At 44.0% G+C, this 26562-nt stretch overlaps 2 protein-coding genes across 6 annotated transcripts; one reads left to right on the top strand and one right to left on the bottom strand.

Moving 5' to 3' along the window:
• Positions 1–1000: 1000 nt before the first annotated feature.
• LOC118289894 (mitogen-activated protein kinase-binding protein 1-like) lies at positions 1001–22170 on the top strand. Of its 3 annotated transcripts, none has more exons than XM_035617079.2 (33): positions 1001–1226; positions 2504–2595; positions 4352–4414; positions 4522–4579; positions 5801–5971; positions 6056–6193; positions 7333–7515; positions 8386–8546; positions 8732–8921; positions 9295–9438; positions 9553–9740; positions 9889–9980; positions 10098–10223; positions 10656–10726; positions 11754–11875; positions 11998–12073; positions 12171–12282; positions 12497–12560; positions 12885–12995; positions 13129–13286; positions 13469–13506; positions 14185–14373; positions 14480–14622; positions 14764–14897; positions 15712–15903; positions 16087–16153; positions 16888–17004; positions 17325–17497; positions 17753–18367; positions 18470–18557; positions 18822–18910; positions 19906–19991; positions 20884–22170. In XM_035617079.2, the coding sequence occupies exons 1-33, from the start codon at positions 1125–1127 to the stop codon at positions 21121–21123; spliced, it is 4593 nt and encodes a 1530-aa protein (XP_035472972.2). In that variant the 5' UTR covers positions 1001–1124; the 3' UTR covers positions 21124–22170. The 3 variants fall into 3 exon arrangements, with proteins under 3 accessions (XP_035472972.2, XP_035472973.2, XP_035472971.2); XM_035617080.2 differs by having other exon boundaries at positions 14477–14622; positions 17328–17497; XM_035617078.2 differs by having other exon boundaries at positions 14477–14622.
• Positions 22171–22227: 57 nt separating this feature from the next.
• LOC118289896 (galectin-3) lies at positions 22228–25922 on the bottom strand. 3 transcript variants are annotated; one of them, XM_047328507.1, is made up of 7 exons: positions 25807–25922; positions 24806–24852; positions 24015–24569; positions 23829–23917; positions 23485–23656; positions 23103–23197; positions 22568–22709 (listed from the first exon to the last, which is right to left on the bottom strand). In XM_047328507.1, exons 2-7 carry the CDS (start codon positions 24845–24847, stop codon positions 22706–22708), a joined length of 957 nt encoding a protein of 318 aa, XP_047184463.1. In that variant the 5' UTR covers positions 24848–24852; positions 25807–25922; the 3' UTR covers positions 22568–22705. The 3 variants fall into 3 exon arrangements, with proteins under 3 accessions (XP_035472984.2, XP_035472985.2, XP_047184463.1); XM_035617091.2 differs by lacking the exon at positions 23103–23197 and having other exon boundaries at positions 22228–22709; positions 25807–25911; XM_035617092.2 differs by lacking the exon at positions 23103–23197 and having other exon boundaries at positions 22228–22709; positions 24842–24852; positions 25807–25901.
• Between the last annotated feature and the right edge of the window lie 640 nt (positions 25923–26562).

The raw sequence follows: 26562 nt of genomic DNA, 5'->3' as shown, positions 1-26562 counted from the left end.
GACCTTTTTTTTTTTTTGTTTACCTCGTCACAATCTCGCATCACAGCGACGATTGCGATGGTCTGACGTCACGGTGGGGGCGTGGTCTGTCGGTTTTGACAGGAAGACTGCTGGAGGAGCAGCAGCACGTGCTCGGCTCGGAGCAAACATTTTGAATCTCAAACGCTAAAAAACGAAATATTGAAGTAAGGTTACGACCTGGCTGTGAAATGATAATGAAGTGACCGAGGCACTTGACACACTAACTGAGCTGGCTGCCTTTTAATGGCACCGTCTGCTTTTATTGCATGTGAATTAAATGAAGTGCCTTGTCTACTGAGAACTGTGCTTATGCTGCGTTGTTAGATTATTTTTGAGTTGATTTATTACATCCAGCATCAGCATACACACTAGTCTGGATGAGTTAACCTGCGGATCGCCTGGTTGCTGACTTATTGTCGAGCTACGCACATTCAAGCTCAGTTCACCATCATGGCTCAATCAGCAGAGGTAAACAAACAAACGAAGAGCCATCCAGCCGCCGAGAGGCCCCGCGGTCTCCCGGTTAATCCTATTAAATCAATTAGGTGCAACAGCAACAAACGCAATCATTGATGTAATCACGGGACCGGAGCGGCCCCAGATTAGATGTGGTGATGTCACGCAGCGGGCAATCCTCTCCCCGTAGCTCCGGCAGGACGCAGCGCCGAGACGAGCCTCACCAGAGACAAGTGACAGCTGCAGACGAGAGGAGACCAGCCATTAGTGTCCACTCGGTAAAGGGGCTTGTTGGCGCGCTCCTCCACTCGCGCAGCTGGTGGATCAGTCCCAGCTGAAGGCGGTGCAGGGGATCCAGGCGGTGCAGGCGGTGCAGGGGATCCAGGCGGTGCAGGGGATCCAGGCGGTGCAGGCGGTGCAGGGGATCCAGGCGGTGCCGGGGATCCAGGCGGTGCAGGCTGTGCAGGGGATCCAGGCGGTGCAGGGGATCCAGGCGGTGCAGGCGGTGCAGGGGATCCAGGCGGTGCCGGGGATCCAGGCGGTGCAGGCTGTGCAGGGGATCCAGGCGGTGCAGGCGTTGCAGGGGGTGCAGGGGGTCCAGGCGGTGCAGGCAGTCCAGGGGGCCCAGGGGGGTGCCTGCAGACAAAATGCCAGGAGATGGAATCACGATCAAAAGTCGCATCAGGAACCTGCTGCACACTCCCTCGACCAAGCACAAGAGGAGCAGGAGAGGAAACCTCAGGGGCAAGGCACGTATTCCACATTCAGTAGAAACTTGAGAAGCAGAAGTCGCAGCAGAGGGAAGTTATAAGGCCTCGGGCTGCTCTTTTATTAGAGTCAAATCTGCTGTAGATGTGTTTTAAAAGTTTACCTGATGAACTTGAGAGAAAGGGGTCTCCCAAGTTGGGGTTGTGGTGGCCACTTGTTTCCGTACCTTGAATGTCTCATCGTTTAAAGAATTGTATACTGTAAATGCAGAACATCAATGCACAAGCAAGTCTTTTTTTTTTCAGCACAACCTGAATGTGTATGCTAAAACAATGAGAGAATTATGGTAATATAACTAGTAAGACCATGAAGCCAAAAGAAAAACAAAAATGGATTTAGAGTTCCTTCTATTCAATTTCTTTTTGAACTAGTAATAGGTCGTCCAAAACCTCTGTCAACAAACAAACACAACATTTTGTCTCTTTTGCACACCATTAACGTTACGTCACGTGAAGCTTTTAGGTAAAACTAATGACCTTATTAATGGTTAATGAATCATTTACTGCTGCTTCATGCTACTTAGTTACTTCATACTTCTTACTTAATTCATTGATCCGGACAACTTTTGAGTGGCCATGTTGGTGCAAGATTTATTTGCACGTTTGGACAAACATCTATCTATTAACAACTTAATTGCACATTGAACATTTATTCTTTATTGTACCAACTGCAAATGTGTCTTATTAGAAAAGTGGTATAGTGAATAAGTGGTTAGACCGACATTGTCTTGTTTGTGATTTTTATTACATGCTACTAGCCCAACATATTTACTATTATCATCATATTTGTGTCAGTAGGGTACATTCAAAAGTTTCTCCAGACTGATCAACAGCTACTTCATAAAACCCTAGACAGACAGACAGCAGGACTCGCCAAGCCAACTTCCACTTCCTCTTCTTTCTTTTTTTTAATCTCTCAACTGGACCCAGAAGAGAAATAATAACAAAATTGATCATATAATTTAGTTTCAAGTTTCAATCTGGAAGCAAGAAGATGCTCCGTGCTGCTCGTGAAGCTTGTCATGTAATGACCCTAATGTTGTCATTTGATTTAAGAGCGCACATTCAGCTGATCGTCTTCAATCTATTTCTGTCTTTGATTCATTGACGAAGGTGCTTACTGTAGTTACATCACTGCTGCTCTGTATTAATCCCTACGTCAACCAACCCTGCTGTTGCATCTCACTGGGAGGAAAGGAGTAAAAAAAGAAAAGTAAATGTTAGAGGCAAGGTACATCCCTGCTTTCGTGTCTCTACAGGTGACTCTGGAGAAGGTGCTGGGCATCACCGCCTCAGGAAACAGTGGTCTGACGTGTGACCCCCGATCGGGCCTTGTGGCCTATCCCGCCGGGTAAGATGAGCGAGAAACATCTGATCTTTGACTTATCATCGCTCCTTGTATGCACAGCTTCCTTATCATATCTACCTCACACACAGACATTTAATGTGCAAATTTCTGTGTGTGTGGGTGTTATCTCCGTGTTATCTCAGTGGAACTGAGGAGGAGAGCTCTGTGGGCTTCCTCATCAGAGGAGCGCCACAGCCTTTTTTATTATCCTTCCCTCAGGAAGGTTTTCCCTCTGACTCTCAGTGATGCACTGATCTAAAGAGCACTGTGTAGTATTTTCCGTCTGTGCAAACAGTGACACGGGCTATGTCAACTCGCTCAGAGCAGAAAAATAAAAAAAACAGCACGGCGTGCGAGCCGGAAGGGGTTGGGGGATTTACTCTAGATCTACGCTGGCGCTGCTCGGGGGGCCTCGGAGCCGCTGCACCCCCGGCGGTGGCAGCAGCAGCAGCAGCAGCAGCAGCAGCGTTTCAGAGCGAGCGGAGTGTGTCTCGCGAGGCTGCAGCAGTAACTGTGCACTGAGCCGCTTTTGTGCTGCAAAGCTGTGTTAATGCTAAGACGGTCAATGGCTGAGGAAATGAGAGGAGAAGTAGAGTTGTTTACATTACTGCTGTGTTAGAGAGTGTGTGTTTGTGTGTGAGAGACACAGAGAAAGCAACATCTGTGTGTGTGAGTCTGGGAATTTACGCACGTATGTATGTGTTTGTGTGTCCAGTTGTTATTATGATTTTATAGTTCCCAAATTGAGAACTGGTCATCGACCTGCCGCCTGAGTGTGAATCCGCACAAGCTGTGGTGCCATAAAAGCAGTTTCCTGGCTCTGAATAAATCATCTAGTGATTCTTGGAGCGCGATCTACAGTCTGTGCTGCTCATGGACATGAGAAGAGGACGAGTTATTAAAAGAAAATGTAGTTATTAATTAAACTACTTATTTGGTTATGGATATGAATAATGACATAAAATGTGGATGAATCACATTGGTGCTGGCAACAGGATATTTACACTTATAGACCAGCACACGACTTTTAATCTGACACATTTAAATCACCAGCGCTTGACGACCTCATGTCTGCCTGTCAACTGGAGACAGTCTGTTTATTTAACTGTGTTATGTATGGAGAGTGGTATCAATCTTTACATCGAACTCATATCAAGAAAGTATAATGATTGTATTCCCTAAAATGTCGAATGATTCTATAAAAGTATTAAATAATGCTTTAAAGATCAGAGATACTTCTAATAACTGGCATTCAACCTTGTCTCACCAGCCCATCGCAGCGGCGTTTGTAATATTAATAAACTTCAGTACACTTCATGGTTAATAAAATATGTTCAAATGTATCCACAGAGGAGTAAATGAATGTTATTGTTAATAGCTCAGAACAAAGTTTAAATACAGATGAACAGAGATTAGCTAAATCAGGCTTACTTCTGTGCAGATTAGTTGCTGTAATGCAAACGTGGATTCCTCCTGTGTTCGTTAAAAATGTTTTTAAGGTCAGAGTTTATAATCTGTAAATATCGGCGCAATAAGCTAATTTAGGGTGAGCTCATTTATACATCTGTCACCTTCAATAATGTGTTGCGTGTGTGTGCATTTCTTGCAACACATTGACTTGTAACAACACCTCAAAGTTTGCAAATTGAAAATATACACTTACCAAACTCTTACCTTTTATATAAAGTTTCAAAACCGGCACCCACTGAAATATTTTTGTGGCTTACTATGTTTTTTTTCATTTTCCTGATGTATGTAGGTGCGTGGTGGTCCTGCTGAACCCCAAAAAGAACAGACAGCACCACCTGATCAACACGTCGAGGTGAGTCGCACACAGATACAGGTTGCATTTACTCTGAGCAACATAAAACTGTCGACAGTCCCCGTCACACTGAGCCGTCTGTCTCTCTGTCTCGGTCGCTCTCACAGGAAGACCATCACAGCTCTGTCCTTCTCCCCCGACGGCAAGTACCTGGTCACAGGAGAGGTGAGTCTTCTTACTCCTTCAAATTCTCATTTCCTTTCATTATTTAGATTTTTTTTCCCGCCTTCACCCGGTTAATATTACTATAGAATAACTGTTTACAATAGAAAAGGTGTGTAGTGCAGCATTCGGCTAATCAAATCCTTCCAAGCTTCACAATAAGGGGCAGGACGAAGGCCAATCCGCCAAAATTAGTGAATGGTTTTACTCAAATTTTCTTCTCCGTTCAGTCAAGTGTCTTGACCCGCTGCGTTGTAGTTGCAGCAGTTGCCTCAACACAACACAACACACTATCTTAATCCCTCCCCCCTGCCGCCGATCAAAGCCAATGAATGACTTCTCTGTGTAAGGGGATGAGCGTGCAGTAGTTGCCATGACGGCAGAGAGCAAAGTTCAAAAGACCAAATGCACCAAGGACAGGCTGTGCTGCTGCCACTTAAATAAAAACAAATGCCAAATGTTGTCGACTCACACCTTGGTGTGTTGGCAAGTGTTACAGTGCGTGAAAATGATCCCGGGGCACAGCTGCTTGTATATATAACTTTTAGTTTCACCGGCCAATCTTCCGATGCAAATTGATATTATATTCATCTGTAAGATTTGTTATGGTTCTTTTAGCGGCTGTGTTTCTGTGATGCAAGCAGCGAGCATCTCAGCTCTGTAAGAGGACTTCCTGTAAGCCCTGGAACAGGAGTCAAGTTTCAGATATTCCTGAGTGAATGATCTGATAAGATGCCTACAGTGCCAAAGCAGTAACCAAACAGTGGCTAATTTACACAAAGGGCTGGCTGACAGCAGACATCTGTGTTTCTTCTGTCTTCCTGTCTGTTTCTATTGGATGCAGCGCCGCCTTGTTTGTCTTCCTCCAGGTTGCCTCTCCTCTCCTCTGGTATCTGACCTTGGAAAGGTCGTCCCGCCATATTAAAAAGAGAGAGGACACAAATAGCCGGTTGACCTTTTGATCCCAGAGAGGAGAATAATGTGAGCGTGTTGAGGGACAAGCCAGTGCTCACCGTGAGCAAAGGTCAGAGGACAGGGAGGATAATCTCTTAGTGAGCTGGATAGACTGGAGTGACAGGTGACTTACTGTTTGCATCCTGCTGCTCCAGTGGATTCAAAGAATGGAGACACACAAAAAAAAGGCCCTTCTCCAGTGATAATCGAACTATTAACTCTCACTTGCTCCTCCTCATCAACACATCCTTCTCTCTTTTTCTTTACCAGAGCGGTCACCTGCCGGCCGTGAGACTGTGGGACGTGGCAGCGCGAAGGCAAGTGGCCGAGCTCCAGAAGCACAAGTATGGCGTCTCGTGTGTGGCCTTCTCCCCCAACAGCAAATACATCGTCAGTGTGGGAAACCAGCACGACATGATGGTCAACGTCTGGGCGTGGAAGGTACTTTGTTTTTTTGAGCCCACAGCCAGCTCCTCTGAGCGCAACTGTGATGTTTACATGCGTTGTCGATTTGTCCTCTTGCAGAAAGACGTGGTCGTAGCAGCCAACAAGGTGTCGAGTAAAGTGACGGGCGTGTCCTTCTCCGAGGACAGCTCCTACTTTGTGACCGTGGGGAACAGACATGTCAAGTTCTGGTATCTGGATCACTGCAAGGCCAGCAAGGTGCTGAAATAATATATTCCTATAATCTAACTAAAAAGCAAGGCTGTTTGTCTGTCTGTCTATGGCTCCCATGTCTCAAGAGCCGTTCATCTCATCGGCTTGACACATGGCATTTGTGTTGTTAAGGCCCCAAGGAAGTGCAGTGTGGAATTTGATATCATTTGGACACGTGTTCAATATTAATGAACTTTGAATAAACAGGTGAACATCGCTCTGCCGTCTGTACAGTATGGAGGCAGGGCAGCGCGCCTTAACAGACAAACTGCGTGCAGAGCTGAACATGTCTCCTTCCCCGTCCGCAGTCTGACTTTATACACAGGCCGCTGCTCCGATTCAAAAATGTCTTCTCTGCTCATTTGAGACACAAATGATCGTTGCGCTACTCATTTGAATGTGGGGACCGACACAGGCAAGTTTTTAACGGCACTGCACTAGTCTTCTATAACCGCTAAGAACAAAACCTGTCTCCCTTTGGGCTACATCTTCCTGGTCTGTTTTCTTTTTCTTTCCATAAAGGAAATGTGTGTGTTTGTGTGTTTTTTCCCTCCCAGTTGTGCACAATAGGTTGCAACCTTCCCTTTGCTTCAGCACTGCTTATAGTTGTTCTACTGCCTTCCGAAGAATCCTTTTCCTGCCAAACATTTTTACCCAGCGTAGAAATGTTTCATTGCCGTGAAGATTATATAAGAAAGAAAGACGATCAGAGTAAAGTGGGAGTTTGGTTTAGTCACAGTTCCTGTTTCACTGCTTCTTTGTTGTTGTTCTTCCCATCAGTGAACGTTGTACAGTATCCTTAACAACTTCACAAATGCTTAGTGTGTATGAGCTGGCTCTCAAATAAAGAAATGGAAAATACTTTAACTAAACAAATCATAAATTTAGATGTTCAATTTGCTGGCATCTCATTTGGCCTTTCTTTCTTTGCTTTAAATCACAAAGTTTTCATTGTAAAAATAACACAGTAAAGAATCAGAACTCTTACATCCTCCCACATGCACACGTTTGTTTATAAAAGGCCAAATGAGGATGCAATTTGGGCTTACACAGAAATAGCTGAGCTGTGTGTAACCGGTGTTCAGCCTTAACCAGCACAGGGTGAGCTGCGTCAGCTAACCACCTCATCCCTCTGTCGTGTGCAGGCCAGTGCTCCCGTCCCTCTGCTGGGCCGCTCGGGGCTGCTGGGAGAGCTGAGGAACAACTTCTTCTGTGATGTGGCCTGTGGGCGGGGCTCCAAGTGTGACTCCACCTTCTGCATTACCTCCTCCGGCCTGCTGTGCGAGTTCAACAGCAAGAGGATGCTGGACAAGTGGGTGGACTTACAGGTGAGCGACAAGGGGATGTATCAAATGGCAACAAAGGGGTCATTTGTTTGTGTGTGTTTGTGTGTGTGTGTGGTTTAGATACTGCTGTGTTAAAGACTGAAAGACGCTGTTTTTAAAGTGGTGGAATGATATTGGTTTGGCTGTGTCACTGCATCCATCAGCTAAACGTTATCCCAGCTGATACTCAACAGTGATCTTATTCTGATGAATCCGATTTGCCTTCCTGTTTTCTGATTTTCTGTTGTGACTTCAGGGCCACCGTAGTTTGGCTCCCTGCAACAAATGAAATAAGCAACGTTCAAAAACCAACGAGCATCATGGCATTAGTTTCTGAAAAGACTACTGATTTTAATGAAACATGAACTGTGCTCTCTATTTATTCAGTAGGTGTGCACCTTATTAATTTCACTCATCTAATTTTCCTTTATCAGCGTTGAAAAATACAGTATATTTACTGTCTGTATCCATTCCTCTGGTTCTGTGCCATTGATGCTCTTATGGCCAGTGTCCAGCTGTGGTGTTTAATTCGGAGGTGAAGATGAAGGCGTGTGGCTCCTTCCTGCCTTCTGTCGGAGGATCAAAGAGAGATTAGGAGCAAGGACAAGGACAAGATGTGTTCTCCTGTAACCTTTATTAGTACCGACAGGCAGGACTCCTGTGGATTTTTTTTTAATGGATAACCAATTCCTCAGGGTTGAATGAATACAAGTAGGATTTCGTGTGAAATAGACAGACATTTCTCCTGAAACTGCAACTTTTTGTTGCTTATACTTTTGATTGTTTACCCACATTTTAGTTCACTGCATCATTATTCCACACGTGTTATCTGTTGATGCTGATGTGTCGACTGTACTGTGTGATGCCTTGCAGACGAGCGTGGCCCAGTCCCTGTCCCTGTCCGAGGCTATGATCTTCTGTGGCTGCGCTGATGGAACGGTGCGAGCCTTCAGTCCCGTCGACCTGCACTTCGTCGGCACGCTACCTCGGCCGCACCCCCTCCGCACCGATGTGTCGGCTGTCACTGAGGCCAGGTGAGGGAGAGCTCAGGAGCAACACAGCCTTCCCTTGGCAGGCATCCACTGCAGGATCAAACGCACTCTATTCATAGTGCTTCCTGTCTCAAGTGGCACCAGTTCACGATATAACTCACCCAAGATATGTTGCTTTTGTTCTATGATCTCTAACAATCAACCCTTTCCGACCTCTGTCCCATCAGCCAGCTATTTGCCACCAAGACGGACGTCCATTACCCAGCGGCCATTGCAGTTACCTATGACCCCATTGGCCACTGGCTCAGCTGTGTGTATAATGACCACAGTCTGTATGTGTGGGACGTGAGAGATGTCGGCAGGGTGGGGAAGGTGCACTCTGCCCTGTTCCACGCTGCGTGTGTCTGGGACCTGGAGGTAAACATGCAAGAGGAAATTAACAACACGGCTCTTTTTGTGTGAATTCTACTGGCTCAGTGGTTTGGATGTTTGCTTATTGATTAGGTTACTGATTTAGGAGTCAAACAGGGATCAGTCAATATCACTCCAATGCTAACACGGGTGACTGTGCAGTTCATTAACCTGCTGTTTGGGCAACACTAATGGACAATTTTGCTATATTTTGTGTTTTAACACTCATTTAATTGCCAATAATGGGAAATAAAAGGCAATGCATACTTTTTTATTAAGGTTGCGTTATTACAGTCTGAGATTACAGCAGTGGGATTCTCCCTAGATTTTATATTCCATAAATCAACACCTACCCATCTTCTATCTCGTCCACCGTCAGGTTTTTCCAGATGTTCCCGTGGAAGAGGCCGCTGGTTTGTCATCGGGCACATTCATCAGTTGCTCAGCTGATAACACCATCAGACTGTGGCACATGGAGGACTGGTCTCAGACTCGTGTTCATTTTCAGAACATCCTCAGCAGTGTGAGTTTGTATGTCCTCATGTTGTAAATAAAAAAAAAAGTGTTGACAGTTTTGTGTGTGTATATTATATTCTCCCTCTGGTGAGTTATTGCTCTGTCCACCATTGCTTTGCAGGATCTCCTGAATATAATCTACACAGATGGAAACACCGCTGCATTAGTGGATGCAGAATGTATGACAAATGTGAACGCAGATAAACCAGGGGAAGGACAGACGGCAGAAAGCAGGACGGGCATCAGGACGATCTGTGTCAGTCCAGACGGCAAACACCTGGCGTCTGGAGATCGCAACGGGATGCTGAGGTAGGACACGGAGGCTCCAATTCAGACAGGTAGACTCTTCTGAGAGTTTGATTCGTGGGACTGCCTGATAATGACTGAAAGTTAACTTTTGAAAACGTGTAAAAGGTGAGCTACATCCCCCCCAAAAAAGTGTGTATGTCTTCTCCAGGATTCATGACCTCAGCAGCATGGAGGAGATCCTGAAAGTGCAGGCCCACGATGCTGAGATACTCTGCCTCGAGTACAGTCACCCAGAAACAGGTCAGTCGGTGTGTGCATGCGTGACTGTGCTGCTGAATATAGCGACGGCATGCTCGTAGAGAAATTGTGCCTTGGCTGTGTACATTACGTGCACATTCATCGAATAATTACTGTCAGGTCTGAAGCTGCTGGCCACAGCCAGCAGGGACCGTCTGATCCATGTGTTGGATGCTGAGGAGGACTACAGTCTGGTGCAGACACTCGACGAGCACTCTTCATCCATAACAGCCGTCCGCTTTGCTGGTGAGCCACTCGAGACACTGTCGACATCTGACAGCTAATCTTTTTCCTAATCCGTGCTTTCATCTCCACTCGGTCCCATACAAAGTCCCTCTTTTATTTTGGTCGCAGCGCTGCTTGTTTGAATAATAGATGACAACTATACACGTATATTCAGGTGGAGCTTTGTTTGCCGTGAGGAAAGCCCGTTTTGCACTTTGTTGCCTCTCTCACAAGAGATTTGCATCAGTTACTGCCTCTGATTTGGTTTCGAGATCAATTTAGTCAGTGATCTTTGAAGCCATGCTCTTGAAAAACCTCCTTTGTGACTGGACTTTTCCTTCGACTGTAAACATGAACAATACTAGTAATAGTAGATTGATAAAGGAAAGCAGCATTTTCTATGATTCCTACATGCAAATGTATTTAGATTTCTAAATTTCTTTTGTTCTCCAGCCAATGAGAACAAGGTGAGGATGATCAGCTGTGGGGCAGACAAGAGCATCTATTTCCGCACTGCACACAAGGTGAGACACGTCCGACGCCTTGTCACAGGTGGAATCACATCTGTGTAAAATGCACTAATTAAGACCTGTCATGTACCCAAAATAAAACTACAGTAACATACAGTATACAAAATATTATGATATTTTAGAAATATATATTATCACATTTTCACATCACATTAAAGCAATAAATCATTTGAGGTTGGCACTTTAAAAATCAAGGTCAAATTCCTGCTTTCTCCGGATTAAATGCTTGATGTTGGTAGAGAGGGACACTCCAGCAGGATGACACAACTCACCAAAGAAGACATTACTTTAAAATATTTTCTTTAATTAAAGACAAAGTGAGGAGCTTATCTTGGTTTAGCGTTCTTTGCTGCTTCCCTGCTACAGGAAGTTCCTCATCACATCCTCCCATCAAGTTCTCACTGAGCGGTTCAACAGTAACACTCTTAACTGCTTCTCTACAGTAACTCTACAGCATGAACCACAAAAACAGCACCTGGAGAACAAGCTGTATAAGTAAAGCCATAAAGGAGGCCTCATGCTGCATTCTTTCCTGGGGTCACTGTGTCATTTTTCCATTTTTATACTGAGACTTGCATAAGTTACTTCTTAAACCTAAGACCCAAATTCAGGCCACAGCACATTCAGATTTGTAGAGCACAATAACCATGGCTTGTTACTCTTGAGCAGAACTTCTCAGACCTGTTGTGACAGCCCTGTGCTTTTAGTAAAAATGTAAATGAGCATCGTCTTTGCTGTTTTCATGTGCTGTTTTCAAAGATTGCTAATGAACCACATGGCCCTCTGACCATGTCTATATTATTGGATGTGCAAACACTGATCTTCTGTTGCCTAAATTTCAGATATCATGTGACTTATTATAACTCACACTGGGGCAATCCTATTCAGAGTAACAGTTGTTTGAATATCTCTCCTTCTCTAAGTTTCATGTAGCACCTTTCTATCTAATGCAGCAGCTAGAGCAGCCCTCCTCCTCTGCACACGCCTGATAGTGTTTCGTTTTTCTTTTTCTTTTTTGCAGACCGACAGAGGAACAGAGTTCAGGCGCTCTCACCATACGGTGAGGAAGGCCACACTGTATGACATGAGTGTAGACCCCACATGCAAATATGCTGCAGTTGGCTGCCAAGACCGCTGCGTAAGGTGAGTGAGTGGGCATAAGTATGTGTTTCTGAAGGATGGGGAGGTTCGCAACTGGATCTGCATCTTAGAAAAAGCACTTTTTTTTAATTTCCATTCTTTATTTCTTTTCCTTCTGAGTGCAGGGTTTTCAACATCAGCAGTGGCAAACAGAAGAAGCTCTATAAAGGATCGCTGAGTGAAGATGGCAGTCTGCTCAGGGTAACAATTGTGTCTCCACTGTCCACACTCCGTTCTTTTCCTACTGTACTCGCACAGTTTATGAACAGTAGAATGTTTTTTGTATTTGGTCCGGCAGGTACAGATTGATCCTTCAGGTCAATATGTGGCCACAAGCTGCTCCGATAAAAACATCAGCCTCTTTGACTTCTACACTGGGGAGTGTGTCGCCACCATGTTTGGACACTCTGGTAACACACACACACACACACACACACAAACACACACACACACACACACACACACACACACACACACACACACACACACACACACACATAATTCATGTAGCCAAACTGAGCGGTGAGCTAATGACACATTTATAGCAGTTGGGCATATGAAATATCACCCAACATTGCCAGGGGCGATAAAATAACTAACCAGCCATCATTTTCTGTTTTGCAGAGATTGTCACTGGAATGAAGTTTACCAACGACTGCAAGCATTTGATTTCTGTGTCAGGTGACAGGTGAGAGACAGTGTTGTGTGTGTAGTCGTACTAGAACATCCCGCATTTAAATCGTCATTATAATGTAAAATTACTAAAAAAGGAAAAGTATTTGCTAGAGCTATGAAAACAATCTAAGTATGAATCATTTCAGTGCCATACTCCCGGCAGTAAAATCACATTTGGAACAAACCCAGGATGGGAGTAGCACCCAAATTGAAACCATCTACCGCCTCTGCTGCAAGAGGAAATGAGTGGGGAAATGTGTTTGCAGCCAGTTTCCTCAATAGTCAGGCTGAAAATGAAACGCTGAATTTTTAATACCTGAATGCTTTTATCTCCTAGCTGTATCTTTGTGTGGCGACTGGCTGCAGAGCTGACAGTCAGCATGAGAGAGAGGCTCTGCCAACTCAGACAAAACCCGAACACACCGCCCGGCAAGACTCCCGGTCTCAGGTGACGCCACACACGCTACTGTGGCGGTCTTTTGTAGAACACATTAATTCCGTAAACTTAGTGCTCAGGAGAAAATGTCCCCACTCCACTTCCAAATAGTTTTTTGTCTGACTCTCTGATTGTGTTTCTCCAGGCGGGAGGTGTACAGCGCCCCCTCGCTGGCCGGTATGTCCTCAGACAGTGACCATGAGCAAGAGGGCGAGGATGGAGCAGACAACGCTGACCCCGATGACCTTAACGACAACGAAAGCACTACTTCCTCTGACAGCAGCCATGGAGAGGAGGACACGGGTACACACTCTCTGAGAATACAATCCTAGACCCCAGAAGCCAGATGTTTGTCAAGAGCTTTAGAATCAGTACAGTAGCACTGAGTAGAGTACACTATCCTCAAGTGATTATGTTTGTTTATGTATCTGGAATTCTCCTTCTTTTAATAAATAATAATTGTTGTGCTCTTCCTCACACATCAGGAGGCTCTGATGAAGGACAGGACTGGGAACTGACAAAGGTTTGTGGTTGTTCTCAATATAAGAAAAATATCAGTGTCATGGTAAATAAATCAGTTTAAATTAAATACAAATTTGATGAATTTAGAAGAATTAAATGTGCCGAAAATTTTGTTGACCCAATGAAAAAATATCAGTGGAAAAGTCGAAATATTCTTCATTTTGTGTTTTGAAGGTCCACAGCGATAATCCTCTTTTGTGTGCGTGCGTCCGTGTGTGGAATGAAATTACTGACAACCTAAAAAATACATATTTACTCCCATTTACTCAGTTTCTGCTCAATATTAGTTTAGTATATAATATTCTGTACTTAAGACTTAAGTAGATACACTGGAGAGTTGATGACTCTTAGTTTTCTATCAGTAGTTTAGAACGACTGAAGTGTTCTAAGGATCTCAGGCTTATCTGCACCAAACATGAGATTAAATCCTCTGTGATGTACCAGGGGTGGGGGCTGGCTGGGTCTTAAGAAGTGATTTCAAATTCCTTTTAAATCAAGGGCACTGAAAAGTTCACCTCACAACCTCGTCTTGAGAAAAATTGCCACTGATAGTTTTGGTTTCATCTTTCATTTTCCTTTCCAGAACTTCTGTATGATATATTTTAGTCCTGTCTTTTGCAATTGAAGTCACAGTAGACTGTGTCGACTTGTACTGTACGTCTCCCACCCTCACTCACAGCATGGCGCCATCAACCAGGTAACCCCCGACCCCGCTAAGCGTCCTCGCAGACGCTGGTCTCATCGCATGGGCCCACTGGAGCTGATGGTTAAATCCATGATGGACCTGAGGCAGCTGGAGAGCTTTGCTCACAAGAAAAACCCTCACGACAGAGAGAGACAGAGCACGGCCAGTCTGCAGGAGCCCATGGTACAGTATGCATACGTGTACAGGTTGTCAACAGAGACGTGTGTGTATGTGTGTGTGTAACTGCATCGCTACACTAGGTCACCTATGTGCTCACTTTCTGCAGCAGCAGTTGGACGAGAGATCCAAGAGGCATCAGCCCTGGCCACATGCTGACTGGCTGTCTTCACACCCGTCCAAGGGCATCAAGGGGAATGATGGAACTGTGCTATTCCCCGAGGACATTGAGGACAGCACTCATCTACAGGGCAGGTAAATCCCTGCCTGCTTCACATGGTTTTCATCACGGTGACCGTGAAAGGGATTCAAAAGCGCTTTCTATTCTTAGTTTGATGCTTCCCCCACTGCCTCTCTTCCTCATTGCTTCTACCTCTCTGTGTTCCCATACGTCAGTGATTACATAGTGAAGGAGCAGCACTGCAGGATGCAGGGACAAGCGATCCGCAGTGAGAGCCAGGACAGTCGCTGCCCGGACAGTGCCTGCTCCCTGGGCTACTGCAGCAGGGAGTCCAGCCTAGAACTGGATGGTGAGGGCAACAGCAATGAGAGACAAAATACACAGAAAAATAGTTTGGGAAATATGTATAACATTTAATTTACCTTCCCTTGAATGAAAACACAACATGGTACAGGGGCACAACATTAAAGATTGGCATTTTAAAGCCATTTATCTGTGCATTCAATGTAAGTATTTCTCACTTGAGCACCCCCCTGTGGTTGTATGAGAAAAGACACTGTGGCTGCTCTGCCCACAAAGACTGCACAAATTTCAACAGGATTATACCATTTTTTTTACTACAAAAAAAAACAATGCCTCTAAACAATTGAAGGAATTTTGTACAATTATTGATTTAAGATGCTAAAATGCTAAAATTTTTAACACTGACTTTCAGGGATAGATTTTCTTGCTACAGCTTTGCAGGCAGAGCAGAGTAATTCTGAATAATCCGAGGAATTTCAAAAGATATCAGAAGATATCAAAGTCACATTTTATTGCTTTATTACTGTATTTTTATCTGTGTACAATTCTCTTTCAACTCATGTCTTCTCAAAGTGCGTCGACTTGAAATGAAAATGTACATGAAATCCACGGTATCTGTTCAACATACAGTAAAGCTGATACCTGCCGAGAGGGATTTGAGCACACAGAGGCGAAGATTTTTCTTGATAGAAATATATCAGATAATAGCCTCCTACCTCATGAGCCTCAGTGTTCTGACTATTCATTTGTTAAGGATTATCTGGTGTCTGCCTGTTCCCTGCAGTAGATGTTATCAAGGTCAAGACTTTCTTTACTCTCTCTCTCTGTTGTACGTGTTCATACTTTTGCTTTTTTTTCAGATTCTGCAGATGCGGAGTCCCTGGGCCAGGACAGCTCCGACGAGGAGGATGACGAGAGGGAGGAAGTGAAACAAAGGGTAGATGTGACGAGTTTGGACGAGGCTCTGAGGACAGTGACTGATACTGCCAACCGCAGTCAAGAAGATTTCCTCAAGCAGAACTTTGAGACGCTGGCAGAGAGCTGCTGCACGGGTCAGAAAGGGCAAAACACACAAACGCTAATATAGACACAAGCAATATTGATGAGTCTGGTGGTTTTTACTTGTACTTAGGGTTTCTCTTTCTTTTTTCCTCTGGGTAATTTTCCTCTCTCTTTGCCACTGTCTCCATTATCCTTCTGCTTTTATTTTTCCAATGCCCAATGTCTGTCCACAGCTGAGTCGAGCAGAGTCCCAAGGCTCAGCATGTCTTCACGCTTCCTGGCCAGAGGACATAATAACAGGTACTGCTGACCACTACAGACCAGTGTGTACTCACAGCTATAATTACTAATCCATGTGGACTCACGCACACTGCACGGCTCAACCATCTGTGTAGCGTCTTGATCCAGCCAGGCAGTTTTAAAATACATTGTTAGAATCTCTTTGGGTCATTTTATGTGTGAGCACATAGTTCATTTTTATATTAATGATGGCAGGTGGGACAGAGTGTACAGAATTCCCAACTGTAAAACGTTTACAGTTTACAGAAATAGTCCAATATTCTGTGTAAGTTTGCTTATTTATTAGATGAAACCCCTCTCATGTCAGAATGTACTGTGATGTGAAGTTAGCCTGCAGCCAGTTTGCTCAGCTTGGCTTTAGGACTGGAACCATGGACAAACAGCTAGCTCGGCTCTGTTCGCATGTAACGACATCCGCCTACAAGTACTAGCTTACTGATGAAGTCTCCGCTCCTTGCTTGGCAACTGCCCCTGGATAAGAAATAATCCAATTCAGAAACTGTAGTATCAGCCAATTATCGCTTTTTGTAAATATACAACAAACAAGATTTTATGTGTTACAGGGGCAGTAAGCGATTTGAATCCAATAGACCTTGTGTAAAATTCTGCTAATATTTTCTCACAATCCGCTAGCTGTCAGTTCCGAAAAAACAACAACAGAAAAATGGTGCGAACCGCACCACACAACACTGTGTATGCAGTCTTTGACCCTATAATTCTGTCCCTCTGAATAGGGGCCCCCACTCCGCTAAGCCTCCAGTGTCAAAGGTCCGGCCCTTGATGGAAGATGGCCACAACAGAAGCATCGAGCACAAGGCACCTGTGTCCGCTGGCAGGACTGAGGCACCAAAGTAAGGAGGAAATACGGACGAGGATCTGCAAGTTTATTTTTTTAGACATTAAATGTTGAAAAACATTGAAGGGCTGGAGTAAATTATTATAAATCGAACTCTACAGAGCAAGAGTGCAGTGGACATTTCTGAGGTCAGAAAGCTATAAAGTAGACATTTGGCCCTCTTTACAACCAGCCCATTTCTCACAGTCATTCTGTGAAGACTGGATATGTAGATGCAAATAAATTAGTCTAAATGACTTAAAATGCTTTGGCCTATATTTGCCTACTGATAAATGTGTGTGAAGTGATTTCATACCAGGGTTTGTTGCATCTCAGCAGGGCAGCAACTCCAGAGAAGGAATGCCTCTCTTTGCTGAGAGCCGAAAAGAAGAAGGGGTCGAGGTCCCACCTGTGGAGGATGTCCAGCCCTCCATCTAAAGTTCCGCTGTTGCTGGACAGAACGACGTGTTTGATGAAATCACACTCTGCTCAGAACCTGGCCTCAGACGGTACGTTTCAACATCATTTAGTTCATTTATTACTATATATTTATATATATTACTCTATGTTTCTGTAATAATGGGGTGATTTTGTATACATGAGGAGCTTCTCTGAAGTATGAGAGTCTGTCTGACTTTGGATAATTATCTGGAATTGGCAATGATACATTTTTACAATGTAATTATAAAAGTAATTTAGTTAATTTTGCCTCTATCTTTTCAAAACAAGTCACATTCATCTCCACCTCATCGTCCCTTCTCCAGCTCCTCACTCCCCTGTGCTGTCCAGCGACCGAAAGGAGTTGCGCAATAGACCTCAGCAGCTTTTCCTTGATCATGACACCCCCCGGCCGTCCTTCCACTTCTCTTCACCCTCCTCTGGCTCCCCCCAGTCTCCCCAGTCCCCCTTGCCTTGGGAGAGCCCAAAACTCAAGCCCCATCACTCCTACATGAACCCCACGGCCAGCTCCATGGCCAAAAGCAGCCGGTCCTGCTCTCTGGGAGAAGGTATCCAGCTGGTAACTCCACCTTGCTCCCCCTCCTTCCACAAGGGCAGGGGGTCATTTGGGGAGCTGGAGATGGAGCCCCTACCGCTCACCTCACCTCCGGTCACAGCTTTCCTCTCTCCTGTCTCATCATCAACATCATCATCCGCCTTATTGTATCCTCTATCAAAAAGTCCCTCCCCTGCTTCTCCCCATCCTACAGCTACAGTTTCACCCACTCTTTTTACCCAGAACATTCCACCCTCTCGCATCCCGCTTCCCAAGCAGCCGCTCAGCCCCCGACGCAGCCTCTGCCTCGAGATGAAACCGAGCTGGAGTGGGGCTTCTGCACCCACAACAGACCATCAGTGTGATTTTCCAGGAAACCAACAAGGTTAGAGAGCCAACCACATACTATAATTTGTCATTCATAGTGAAGGAACTCAATTTTCTAATGGCACGTGTTGCCTTGTGTTTATCTTGTTTATTTTTTTAGCAATAGGCAGACATCTGTCTTTAAGTTTGGATCTTTCTTTGCCAAGTTCACTGCCCGTGAAGCAGAGGAGAAATTCGCTTCCCAAGAGGTACATCACTTTCCCAAATCACCTAATTACATCACAACAAGTTTTTGACAGTTAGAAGTAGCGGTTAAGATTTTTCCTAGCAACAGATGTAGTAGAAAACCACCTCCAAGAAGAAGACGTTGCAGGGTCAGCTAAGCTGTATTAAACTGCCATATACACGAGTGCTGCAGCATTTAGCTATTTTTTCATTCTACTCTTCCGATTGAACTTGTCAGAATTAGCATGAAACAGTGACTGATGCACGTCTCTCACATTCCTTCCCAGTGCCAATGAGCCGGAACAGGTGGCTGTGGCAGAAGAGTGCCCCCTGGTGCCCGACCAGGCCAACACATCCGGTGCTGACCCCCAGACAGGTATGACTCCCCAGAACCCATTTATAAACACTCCATGTCATCTTGTTGTTCTGTGCTTCTCTTTAGTGAGATGAGATGATGAAAAAAACAACATGAGAGAACAATGCTGCTCCTAATGTAAATTACTATTGAGAAAAACACCAACATTTTGACTTGAAACTTGACCATTGAAATATAAAAATGGAAATGGCAAATTCCCCAAAATTTGCTGAGCACATATGGGCGGCTGTGGCTCAGGAGGTAGAGTCGGTCGTCCACCAACCTAAAAGTCGGCAGTTCGATCCCAGCTACCCCCAGTCCTTGACCATAAATTGCCTCAGGCGGAGTGTGAATGAATGTGATAGATAAAGAACGCGGTTAATAGCAGCGCACGGGTGAATGTGTGTGAATGGGTGAATGTGACTTGTTCTGTAAAGCGCTCGGAGTGCTCAATAGGACTAGAAAAGCGCTATATGAATATAGACCATTTAAATTCAACTTTTCCATGATGACGATACAGCAGTTACCTATAATTTTACATTACGCTATGATAAATAGAGCCTCAGTTTCGTGAATGGTTTGCTCACATTGCTTATCTAGTAAATAAAGCTATCGAATAGCGTTTAACTGCTGAGGTTTACTTCCTCATCCTGTTCTTCGTACTTCTTTACCTGCTGTTAAGTGAACAACCACTGACTCACAAAGTGAAAACAAATGGCATTAAGTGATATCCCGTCTACAGTTTTACCTACAACTCTGTTTTGCTTTGTAAAGGGTGAAATCACGTCTGTCATTTTCACCCCTCACAGTGCCGCAGCTCTCTGGCTTTGTACAGCAGCCTCCTCCGGTGCTCTTTCTACATTTTATTTTAAGTTACTCTTCAGCCTTTTACTGAGCATTGACGTGCACCTGCTACGCTCAGTGAGAGTGTGTTGTTCTGTATCTCTACTTAACTGTGTGTCTTTTTGAACACACTGATTTGCCACATGCGGCGCGATCTCCTGCTCTCCCTGCAGATCGCTCCATCTCCGTGGAAACTTGTCAGCAAACTGTCACTGAGCTCCACAACAGTCTGAGCAAAACCATCGTGCTCTACACCACGGTCAGTGAGTGTGTCTCGGCTGAATGTCCGTGTGTGTTTGTGTGCGTGCATACATGCACAAACAAAATTAGAGAGCATGACAAGAAAAGAGGGAAATGATAAAGATAAAGAGGGAATTGATTGAAATAATTTCTAATATATTTTACATGGCTGCCACTCTCTTGCTCCTCTTATTGTTAGAAATCACATATATAGATAGTTATACTAGATAACCATACATATTCTTATATCACAAGGTATTTGTTGGTTTGCACATCTAGTCTCATTAACAGAAATCCATACTAATTAACTCGTATTTTCACACATACCTTATTAAATCTTGAACAGTTGGCCTGAAATGATTGGTACATTAATCAGTTCTATAATTGTTATTGATTATTTTCATAACTGATTAAAAAAATTGCTGTTGTATACAACAGCCAACCATCCATTGATCATTCATTAAATTGTATCAGCAAGGAAGCAAACAATGTAGGTAAAACCTTCCAACAATCCAAAACCCCCAAATATTATAAGACTGAGAGAATGAGAAAATCCTCACTATTGAGAAAGTGGTACCAGGAAGTATTTGGCATTTGTTTATTTGAAAAATGACCCAAAAGATTTTGATTTCTGTTGATCAATTAATTGACTAATTGCTGTAGCTTCAGCCATGTTTCACTATTTCATAAGACTACTTGATAAATCTAAGAATAAATGAAAGTAAAATAAATTATAAAAACAATCATTAGTTGCGTCCCTATCTGAGTGTTTTTGGAACACGTGGAGTTTAATGTATAATCTGATGAACAGATAACAAACACATTGATAAACAGCCTGTGTATCTGTCCGTTTGTCCCTCTCACTCTCTGCATGGCTGACTGGCTCATATATCCATGTCCATGTAAACCAGGTTCTCAAGTGTGGCCAACAGCCCAGTGAGGACCAGCAGCAGATGAGGCGACTCCTGTCTGAGGCCCTGCTCACAGTCAAGACTGAGCTGGATTCTCTGCCTCACCCCATCTCACCGCGTGAGGGGCCCCACATGGACCAGGCGGTGAAAGGTGAGGGCGAGAAGGCCCTCGCTCTGCTGGAGCAGTACGCCGAGCTGTTGCTGAAGTCTGTGGAGAGGAGGCTCGATACCAAGACATGACGTCCTCTATCCACATACGCACAGACACATGCACTCTCAGTAGCACTGTCAATTGCACAGTTGTTATTTGCACAGACGTTTTGGAACTTTATTTAGTGAAAACTGATGAGATGTTGAGTATTAAGCACTGACACAAGAATAAGTAAAAAATGTGGCCTTATTTTTCAACATGCCATAGTTTGTCTTCTTGTTGTGATGGGAGACACCAGAGGGAGAACGATGATGAAGTCACATGAAGAACAGAGGGAGTCGGACGATTTCAATTCAATTCAGTCTTATTTGTATTTCAGCAAACCTCAACATCCTTAATCTCACGGCACTTCACAGAGTACGGTAATTCAATTACATTTTTATAAAGTTGAACAGCATTTTATTGTTGACGAGAACCGTATTTGGGTTTCTAAATTCATCCTGTGGTATTCGCCACTGTTTTGTGATTTTGATTTGATGGTTGTGTTTTGGTAAAGGTTAAGGTCTTGAGAATCGTGTCGCGTCCCATATCCACACCGATTTTCCGGCTGATCAGTCGTCTGGACATTTAGCTCCAGAACAAAGTGCTGACCTCAGGACAGGACAGTGGCACCCCCAGGCCCACTGCATGTGGGACAAAAATGGTTCTGTTTACATATTAAAAAAGATGGAGATGATGGAGAGAGCATGTTCACATCAGAGGTTAGAGGAAGTGAGGTGAGGTGAGGTGTGAGGATAGAAATGGTGATTTAAGAGCTATGAGGTTAAAGGAACGTGTCAGATGAAGGATATGGAAAGATGTTGGCCACCGAGATTTAGACGACTTCTGTCAGTCATGTGATTCATATTTTTCTGCCAATAGTGTCTCCCTCATTCCAAAAGTAGCTGTAAGTAGCAGTTATTATTGCTAAATGTATTTCAGACAGTAATTCATATTTGTTAATTGATGCTCCTGTACATTAATTGAAGTAGTGCTTGTCTTACAAGGATTATAGATTTCTCCTAAAGAGACTTTTTTCTACTGTGTAGCTGTCATATAGTTACAAATTACTGTAATAAACAGTCAAGATGTTGGAATTGATTATTTATTTCTGACTGACAATTCAATCAAAGAATAATTACAGTTGACAGAACCACAGATTGATATGTTTTATTCTCTTTATTAGTAACAATTTCATAATACAGAAAAGATTGAACGTAACAAATAGCAGTAGCGTCTTTGTAGTGAAAAGCTTTATAAATAGTTAGTTGTGCAATTTGTTGTGGCACAATATAGAATGAGCATGTGAATATTATTACTTTATTACATACAAACATATTTATTTAATCTCCAAGCACAATGATATAAAAATGGGTTAGCTTTAGTGTTTTCACAATAGAGTGTATTAATAGCCTGTGTGTGTGCATATGTATGTGTGGGCAAATTTCTATATGTGCCCTTGTAACAGGTGTGTTTCCTATGGGAGTGTCTCCACGTTGATGTAGGTGAGGACGACATCATGCAGGATGTTGATTCTGTCAATCTGGTTGATCTCCCTGACGCGGTGTCGAAACTCAAACAGCGGGATGTTGTTCACCGCCACCCTGAATGCCTCGGGAGTGCACAGGATCTTCATCTGGAACAGAGCAGGTCACCAACAATGTAGTGCATCCACTGAGACTGAGCTATCATGCATTCAGTGCTCAGGTATAATAATGAAAAAAAAACATATATATATATATATATACACATCACAGCTTTATTTAAAGTGGTTCCTGTGTTGGTTCAAATCTTATGGCAATTAAGGATTGGTTATTTTATTGATTTAGAAATCCAGGAAAACTTCAACTTAAAGTTCAGGTGCAATAGCAGCAAACACACAGTAGTTGTTATGATTGTCAGCAAACATGGACATGAGGACTGTTGGACATGAGGACAGAAATAGCTCCTCGGATTAGTCACCTCCTGGTGATGCCCGTGAAGCCTAATTGTTATTGATGTTATTGAGCAACACAAGACCCCCACTGACCTCCAGGAGCCTCCCTGCAGTACTGCAGTGCCCTTATCTAGGACTCGCTTGCACAAACGACTTTCCAACCCTTTCCATCTTTTCCCAACGTTAGCCTAACGTTAACCATGAGAAAGTAACCTAGAGTCAGTTAAACGGCCGTGTGAAGAATTTTGAAACATCAACATCTTGTAAACCTCTCACCACAAACAACTTAGGCCGTGGTTAAAATGATTAGTAGCTTGGGTTAATGAAATGTTTGTATTGTAAAAAAAAGCGATGTTGGATTAGTAGCAGCAGCTGAACCAATGTGGTAATGATTTAATGATGTCAGCATGCTACAGATAGTATCTTAAAGCCCAGTTCCCAAATCCACTATGTGGTTCCTCTTTCTAAATCCTACCTCAAATGGGCTCCCAAGAGCGAAGGGGAAGGGGACCTTCAGGTCCCTCTCTTCTTGGCCCCAGCGCTCACCAAGCTTGTGGTTACGGACCAGCACCTGTTTGCCCCCTTCACTGAAGCGAGGGTTGATATGAAAGGCAATGTCGTAGCCTCTCAGGAAGTTCACTGTGAACCTGCGGGAGACCAAAAGCTTTACTTTCTGTATTTTCTCTGTTGGGAACCATTTTTCGGTTCTTTCCCTTCTGATAATACGATTTTGACATTTTGTATGTTCTTAGAATCTAACTCAAATGTACCAACTTGTGGTAACCCTAACCCATAGGGTGTGCATTAAGATAAGCTTACATTTTAGCATTAGGTTTCACATTGCCCAAGATGGTCATCATCATCTTGTCATACACCCCGCGGGTCAGGTTCAAGTTGTATGGCACGCTCTAATCAGACAAGTAGCGAGAGAAGAACAATGAAACAACACCACATCAATCAATATTTCAAGATGCAGGCAAATACGATTTATTGCATTTGACTTACTAGAGGTCCAGATGTGGGTGGAAGCCAGTGTAAAGGCGTGACAGATGGATTCTGTCCAGGCCATCCTGACTGTCCCGGGTTATACCAGCCAGGGTGCGCAGGCCAGCCCAGTACACGCTGGACACTGGAAGTAGGAGTAGGAGCAGGTGCTGGGACTGGGACTGGAGTTGGAGCCGGGGCTGGAGCAGGGATCTGACCTTGAATTGGCACTGGTGTCTGTTGAGGCTGGTACTGGGTGCCTGGCCAGCAAGGTTGGCAGGGCTGGCCTAAAGCTGGAGTCGGAGCTGGGACTAGGGCAGCGGTCAGTGCAGGAGCAGGTGATATGGCCTGTACCGGGGGTGGAACCGAAACTGGTGCAGGGACAGACACCGCAGTCGGTTGTGTCCCAGGCCAGCAGGGTGTGTTCGGCTGGCCAGGCCAGCACGGTGCAGGCTGGGTGGGCTGTCCTGGCCATGCAGGGAACCCAGTACCAGACGGCGGCAGGCTGGGCCACAGGCTGTTAGTCTGTGGAGCAGAGCCATAGGACGGGCAGCTGCCACAGAGAGCGTCAGCATGCTGAGAGGGAGGAGGAGAGGGGGAGGAAGGAGAGAGAGAGGAGTCAGAGGAGTCAGAGGGGTCAGAGGGGTCAGAGGGGTCAGAGGGGTCAAGGGCAAGGAGGGAGATACGGGGAAGAGAGAGGGTGGAAATGATGGAGGACACAAACTTGCAGTTGCAAACATGGCCGTTTGACACAAGCAAAGATTTAAGCATATATATTTAGCCGGAAAAATTAGCAGAAAACTAATTCTTACCAGTGTGGAGATCTGAGAATTTGATGAGGTACTTACATCCATGCTGCCTGTCAGAACGAGATCAATCGCACTTTTAATCATCTTATACATTAATAATACTTAAGAAAGACAGAAGAAAAACCAAAACACATTGCAGTCAGAAATCATAAAAGTCAATGGAAATCTTGTTAGCCAACACAACGGGGTTAAAACAAAACAGAATAAAAAACTCAGTATTCAGTACAGACATACCAAGGACAAAATAGTTCCCCAGGTGACCACCAGGGGACTCTCTAGCTGCTTGAAGAAGTCAAAGCGTCAGCAAACAAATGCTGCAGTGGATGATTATGCCTCCATATAGACATACATTGTTAACTGAGCTTATTGGAGGCCATGGGATGTGCTAATGGAATAATGACAGCAAAACCGAACAAACATCCCGGGTGATGCAGAAATATAACAGCAAATTGACTCATGGGTCATGTGTGCCATTGGAGAGGAATGTGCGGTAACAATTATTCTTGAAACTGCACATTCCCTTATTGTTTTTCAAATGACCTCTTAAATGTGCTATTTAATGCTGCTCAATGTTTGCCATTCATTTCAAATCCCAACACATATAATTATGATTATGGGTTATTTAAATGTTTACTTACAAAATAATATTAGTCATGTAGGGCAAATGCATGTTAAGGCAAAAGTGCTATTGACATTTTATAATTATGAACCGTCTATATTCATGGGTTAAGGTTGGGACTTTTTTTATCATGGCATCATCATCAACATTCGCAATGAATGCACAGCAGTCGAACTGATGAGCTGCATATACACACATGCAGATTAATCATATTCATATTATAACATAAGGATAACATTTATCACCCCTGTGTTAAGTGCATTGCTGCACTGTAGACTACAGCAGGACACATTCTCGAATGTCAAGAGCCTTTTTGTCTCTGATGCACAGAAAAGATGATGATTTTCTAAAAGCCGCAACGGACACAATTAAAACTTCAGGTTACCTTTTCTTGTCTTCGGTCCTCAGGTGCACACAGGAGATGGCTGCAGGCTGCGGTGTAGTTTGAGCGTATAGATCGGCCTGGAGCCGAGCGCAAAGCATCTCTCTTTTATAGCCCCAAACCCTCTCAGCACATGGTCACTCCTCACTTCATCACTCCACCGTCACAAAGAAATACCACACCCTCACGTCACAATGTGTATGTAAACAATATGTGGAGGGCAATGTGTTAGCTTTAAATGTATTTAATCTATTTAGTTTTGTTCATGATATCTTTATTTGCCCCAGAAGAGTGCTTCTCCAGACTTTAGTTGGTAATCAACGTTATAAAAAGGAGTAAAACTAAAGCTAAAGGGAAGGAAAGTTAAGCAGTCAAATAAGCTCCTGGCTAAACTCAATAGCAGTCCCTAGATGTTTTTATAATATAAAAAATGGTGTGTAATCTCTTAGTCAGGTCTAGTCAAGCCCAAATCATAGCAGTAGTTATTAGTAGTACTCTTCATATAGAGCTTATATAGATTGTACTCTACTATTCACACAGACCCCAACATTCCTGTCAGGATCTGCAACATTAGGGGCTTTGGAATGACTCAGATATTTTGGAACTCTTCTGGCTTGAATTTTTATTTAGTTTTGTTTGAATTCCATATGCTTTGGTGGTTAGCACTGTCACAACGAGGGTTCCTCGTTTGAATCCAGATTCAGACGATCCAGGGCCTCTCTGTGTGGAGTTTGCATGTTCTCCCTGTGTCTTCTCTCC

This window comes from Scophthalmus maximus, chromosome 18 (genome assembly GCF_022379125.1).
Source record: "Scophthalmus maximus strain ysfricsl-2021 chromosome 18, ASM2237912v1, whole genome shotgun sequence".
NCBI classification, from domain to species: Eukaryota; Metazoa; Chordata; class Actinopteri; order Pleuronectiformes; family Scophthalmidae; genus Scophthalmus; species Scophthalmus maximus.
This window is presented reverse-complemented; position numbering and strand designations above follow the sequence as displayed.

Coding starts and splice junctions, on each gene's coding strand:
- LOC118289894 (XM_035617078.2), top strand. CDS start 1,125: ATGCCAGGAGATGGAATCACGATCAAAAGTCGCATCAGGAACCTGCTG. Junction 12,074..12,170: donor AAGATGGCAGTCTGCTCAGG/GTAACAATTGTG, acceptor TTGGTCCGGCAG/GTACAGATTGATCCTTCAGG. Junction 18,558..18,821: donor AGAAATTCGCTTCCCAAGAG/GTACATCACTTT, acceptor ATTCCTTCCCAG/TGCCAATGAGCCGGAACAGG.
- LOC118289896 (XM_035617091.2), bottom strand. CDS start 24,847: ATGGATGTAAGTACCTCATCAAATTCTCAGATCTCCACACTG. Junction 24,570..24,805: donor ATTCTCAGATCTCCACACTG/GTAAGAATTAGT, acceptor CCTCCCTCTCAG/CATGCTGACGCTCTCTGTGG. Junction 23,657..23,828: donor GTGAAACCTAATGCTAAAAT/GTAAGCTTATCT, acceptor GGTCTCCCGCAG/GTTCACAGTGAACTTCCTGA.